Source organism: Limulus polyphemus, unplaced genomic scaffold (genome assembly GCF_000517525.1).
Source record: "Limulus polyphemus unplaced genomic scaffold, Limulus_polyphemus-2.1.2 Scaffold7514, whole genome shotgun sequence".
Lineage (NCBI taxonomy): Eukaryota > Metazoa > Arthropoda > Merostomata > Xiphosura > Limulidae > Limulus > Limulus polyphemus.
This window is the reverse complement of record NW_013673124.1, coordinates 7,787-13,311: the sequence shown is the minus strand read 5'-3', so window position 1 is coordinate 13,311 and position 5,525 is coordinate 7,787. Positions and strand designations below refer to the sequence as shown.

At 34.0% G+C, this 5,525-nt stretch overlaps 1 protein-coding gene across 1 annotated transcript in view; it reads left to right on the top strand.

Moving 5' to 3' along the window:
* Positions 1–717: 717 nt before the first annotated feature.
* The window catches only part of LOC106474675 (neuronal membrane glycoprotein M6-a-like), a gene marked incomplete at its 3' end in the record, with an annotated part of 9,168 nt that continues 4,360 nt past the window's right edge, over positions 718–5,525 (top strand). Inside the window, exons 1-4 of the mRNA XM_013935366.2 lie at positions 718–1,220; positions 3,201–3,366; positions 3,847–3,864; positions 4,525–4,684. Coding sequence (XP_013790820.2) covers positions 1,187–1,220; positions 3,201–3,366; positions 3,847–3,864; positions 4,525–4,684 — 378 coding nt within the window. The remainder of the gene's footprint in view (positions 1,221–3,200; positions 3,367–3,846; positions 3,865–4,524; positions 4,685–5,525) is intronic.

The following is a 5,525-nucleotide window of genomic DNA, read 5'->3' as shown; positions in this document are numbered from 1 at the left end:
ATTGTTGTATAAGAATAACCCTTTGACCTCTGTTGTTCCAGATTTCTGCAAAGTTATTCATAATATTAAACTTTACACGTAAAGGTACGAAAATGTTTAAAATCTTTAATTTTAAATTATTGAAACACGGGGAAAAATTAATAGTATAAAAGTCAATGTGATGTTTTAGACGAGGGGTATTTGACACTTACATTTCATTGAAAGCTTTTGGCAATATTATTTTATTAAAGTTCTTTAGAACACAATTCTTCCGACCTGGTGGCTGTAAAATGTATATCTGCAGGTGCGTAGCAATTGACCCCGCAGACCCTGATTTATGAAGGAAGGCCCACTAGATAGCTTTAATAAATGGGATATGAAGGGGCACTATGGGAATTCGTCTATATTATAAGTCATAAGTCTCCAGACCTGGTGTCTGTGTTATAAGTCAAAACTCTCCCAACCTGATGGCTATAAAATGTGTGTGTGTGTTATAAGTCAGAACTCTCTCGAGTTGGTGTTCTGTACAATGTTGTTGAAAGGATATAGGTTATTATTTTATAAATCATTAAGTTTTTTTTTATAAATTTGAAAATATATTTATTATGTATTATTATACACGAGTTACTATTTACACTTGTTTTTACACATACATTTGAAAAACGGTATTATTATTATTCAAACACACTCTCCTGTAATACTTTACTCGTCAACAGTGTTTTGTCAGTTGGTGAGAGTAATGCAGGTGTATGGTCTTGAAAATAAATCTAATTTGTTTGGCGCCAGGAACTCTTTCGTCATGAACCGCTGCAGTATAGATGCAGTAAAATCCACCATTCTCAGAAATCGACCTGCATACACTCCAACTGTCAATAGCTTGCGTTTCAGGTTGAAACAGCTGTGAAAGTTTTTAAAGGTTCTTCACAGCAGAAAATTTTATGTACTATCAAGAACCAAGACAATATTATAGTGTATTTTTCGAACAGGCAGAAATTAGCATCCACAAAAAAAACACACATCCAAGTTTCAGTTTTGTTTTGCATACGAGGCTGTAGAGTTCCAGCTAATCTGTGGTAGTTAAAAGTCTGTCTGTTTGATCTTCGATAACTGTGTGATCAAATCACAGACCTTTAGACGTAAGACGTTCTTGACTTAGTCGGTATCGACATCATCATACACGAGGACCGCATATCCTTTGATCCCCAAAATGGTGGTAATGAACTACCGGAACGGGTACTTTGGTATGTAAATCAGTTCACATATTTAACTCTATAATATTAGATGGTCAGTGTGTTTTGGTATGTAAATCAGTTCACACATTAAACTATAATAGTAGATAATCAATATGTTTTCTATATTTGTGTCTGAATAACTGCCCTCAATTAGCTATAACTGTAAACGTGATACTCATCACATTGACAGATGAAGAAAAGAATGGCCAAAACTACGAAATGGTATAAACTATAATTAAATTGTCGCCGTAAAACGTGTTTCTTTATATAAAAACCCTTTGTTTGTTACATATGCTCTGAGTGTTGTATGCTTTATTCGTATTCTCTATGTGTAGTAGAAAAGTAAAAGACTGAAACTGAACGAGAAGACAAAAAAAGGTTCTGTAAGTGTAACCATTCTGAAAGGTAAGATTAGTGGAGGAAAAGTTTTCGATCACAGTTGTTCCTAAAACAACAAAATCTAACGTTCTCTCAATTTACAGAAATTGTAATACTGCTGTGGTAAGTCATATAAATATCTTAGTAGACAGAGTAAGTTAGTTGCAAGGATATCTATCACAACTATTTGTTAAATCAATGTGGTCCAGATATTATACACACATCACTAGTGCTCTAAGGAGCTGTAGTCCTGATATCCCATATCTGTAGTTCTGATACCCTGTATCATTTTAGCTACTTTTCAGGAATTTCTTATCCTGTGGTTAGTCCAAATATTATTGCCTTGTACGTGCTTGACAAGAAACACTATTTCCAGTCAAGGATGATAATACAACAATTTGCCAAACTCTTGTGTCAGAAACTGATATGAAGATCATGAAAATGACTTCATCATCTTCCTTGTTTAGCAAAGTGAGTAGAACTCAGTTTGATTACACATTTTTTGAAGAAAACTTGAACTTCACAATCCACTGTTTACACTTGTAAAAAGTGTCTTATAATCCATACACTGAAGACTGTGGTTTTATAGATGTCATTAGTGGATCCCACGTTGTGTCTTGTAGTCCATACACTGAAGACTGTGGTTTTATAAATGTAAACAGTGGATTCCACGTTATATCTTATGGTTCATACACTAAAGACTGTGAATGTGGGATCCACTAATTACATCTATAAAACCACAGTCTTCAGTGTATGGACTATAAGACACAATGTGGTGTCCACTGTTGACATCTATAAAACCACAGTCTTCAGTGTTGGACTATAAGACACAATGTGGTGTCCACTAATGACATCTATAAAAACCACAGTCTTCAGTGTATGGACTATAACACACAATGTGGAATCCACCGTTTACATTTATAAAACCACAGTCTTCAGTGTATGGACTACAAGACACAACGTGGGATCCACTAATGACATCTATAAAACCATAGTCTTCAGTGTATGGACTACAAGACACAATGTGGGATCCACTATTGACATCTATAAAACCACAGTCTTCAGTGTATGGACTACAAGACACAATGTGGTGTCCACTAATGACATCTATAAAAAACCACAGTCTTCAGTGTATGGACTATAAGACACAACTTGGTGTCTAGACTATTATTATGACAAAAGTGTGGACATCTTTGGTGATAAAACATGATTATAATCAAGTGTATTTGCCATAGGACAATAGTACTAGGATTTTATGCTTTTAACACTATTATATTTATTGAGACTCATAGGGATTTTCCTATAAAAAGAATATATATATTATCCACACTCTGCCTGCTATATCCACCATGGACAATGTGTTTCACTCAGTACATGGGATAGTATGTTTGTTGTGTCCCAGCTGGGCTGATGAGCTCTGTATTGAGTAAAATACATCATATTATATACTTTTCTATCAGAAAAAGTTGTGAAGGGACTGATTAGAGGATAACATGTTTAAAAGTGCATTAAGCCTAAACTATTTTCTTATTATTAGTTCAACTAAACCTGTAGTTTTGTTTCATATTTTGTACTTGTTTATATACTACATTATTATGTTTTCTCTTCCAGGTTGTTGTGGTGGATGTTTACGATGTATGTCCAGGATCCCTTATGCCACTCTGATTGCTACAGTAATGTGTGTTGCAGGCTCAGGGCTCTTTTTAGGGTCTATGTACAGAGGAGCAGCATTAACTTTAAAAATATTTGAAGATTTGTTTCACATCAGATTTCATGGGTAAATAAAGCAAATTAATTTTATGGAAAACATGTAAACAAAAATAAACTAATTCAGAATGAACTTTAAAGTAAAAATAGTAAATTGTATATCATTTGAGTTGTTATTCTCAAATTTTCTGTAAGCACATATACATTGCATATCTTTTGTTGATTTAAACTACATACTTAGAATTGAGTTTTTAAAACATTGTATTAGGGCTTGACTTTTCAATTGAACTTGGAATACTTCACAGTATCATCAGAAAGCCTGAATATAATCTGTACAGAAGTAATTTGTCTGTAATTGAATTGTACGAATGATTTACGTTAATTGAAATATTTATGATGACCTTGGTGGATTTTTAAATTGTTAATTATCCTGTAATAGGTCCTTAAAAGTTGTATTACATTTTCTTTTCAAATGTATATAAGATTAGAAATATAGTTTCTAATTTTATTCTAATATGTCCTCTTCTTCGTTGAATTTGCTGGACGACAGTACAAGTGGTGATCTCAGGTAAGTTGTTATCAAAACATTCTGTACATAATGTGTTATCTTTATAGAGTTGAAAGTGGATATTTTACATTAATCTCCCGATAATGGGAACTATTAAAAATATTTTCTTATGAGATAGTCTATCAAATGTCTTTTATTGATTGAGAAGATAAAAAAAAAAGAACATTATCTATGCAGTTCTTAACTGAACTTGTCTAGTGTATAGATTGTGAAAGTACTGCATAACTGATTGTCAGACACGAATCTTCAATATTAAATAGCTCGGACAAGTTATCAATCCTCAAATAAAGGAGTAGTTTAATCTCCATGTGTACGTTACAAAGAAGTTAACTAGGACTAATAAATCATTAATCAGATTTAGTGTTCGTTAATTGATCTTTTCATTCAAGTTGATTTTTGAAAGTGAATTATATTTAAATTAAGTTGTTTGGTACAAAAGTTAACATTTCTCTTCTTTACTGAAACTTACTGTTAGTGGTTACATCTGTCCTATCAAGCAGAGTTTGACTTATTTAATGAAACACAGAATATGGGTAATAAGGTGACCTCCTATAAAATATAATTGAATCTCATTTTGACTTCTTTTTTTTTATGAAGCACCAGGTGGAAAAAACTGGTGATTATATTATTCTTATTGATTTTAGTAAAAATCTTTCTCAGATTGACAGATCTTCGAGTCATATTTGTTGTGATTGGAGGAGTGATGGGTGTTGTCTGTGTATTCTTGTTGGTGGTAGGAGTCTTAGCAACAGGAGCTACAAGAGAGAGAGTGTATCGAGGCTGGAAGGCCAGGGTGGGAGGACGGATATCGTGTGCACTGGTAAGAAACAAATGCAGTGACACTCGTAAGTCTGAATTATTAAAACAAGTACAAGGGATTTACAGACATGTTTACCAATCTCTGAAGTACCCTTATATCTTTCTAAAATGTCTCAACTATATATGATCTATAAAGTTACAGGAATATTTGAATCATTTATCTGTAGATAATAAAAAATACTAAATAGTTAATCTTCATGACACTATTCATGTAGACCATTTTATAGTATAGGTTGGGTGAGTTCACTTTATAGGAGAGATGCACGGGTACCCGGCCGGTTATTGGGCTACCCGGTAATACTCGGCTCCGGCTGAGGATCAAAGTTAAAAACAGCTGAAGCTGGGTAATAGAAAATGGCATCTAAGCCCTAATCTTTGTGGCAACTTACACAGTACTGAAAGTTACAGTCAATAATTGGTTTAGTTAAAAAACGTGCTCCTAGCAACAAAGACTGACCGCCCACTGAAAGTTGGGGATTCAGAGAACAATAGAGGTTAATAACAGGCATGGCTTGAGAAGTGGATTTCTGGGGAAGGTTGGGGTTTGAGAAGTTGGGGCTAGGCATTAATCTGAATAATGATTCTAAAACATTTCAACATTACTGTTTCTGTGTTTACTTTCACTGGCCTCACTTTTGAAAGTCAAATGAAGCATGATATCCCACAATAGCCAGGATAGTGTTGCGTCATCGAGGTCACGTGACTGGTGTGGCGCCCTCTAGTTTCTAAAACTATCTTGTTCCTTCAGGAATGCTCTAGTATTTACTAGATAGGGTAGGCTGGTATATATAAGAGGGTGACAACGTGACGCGGCAATGTGTGTATAGACAGTGAATAATTGA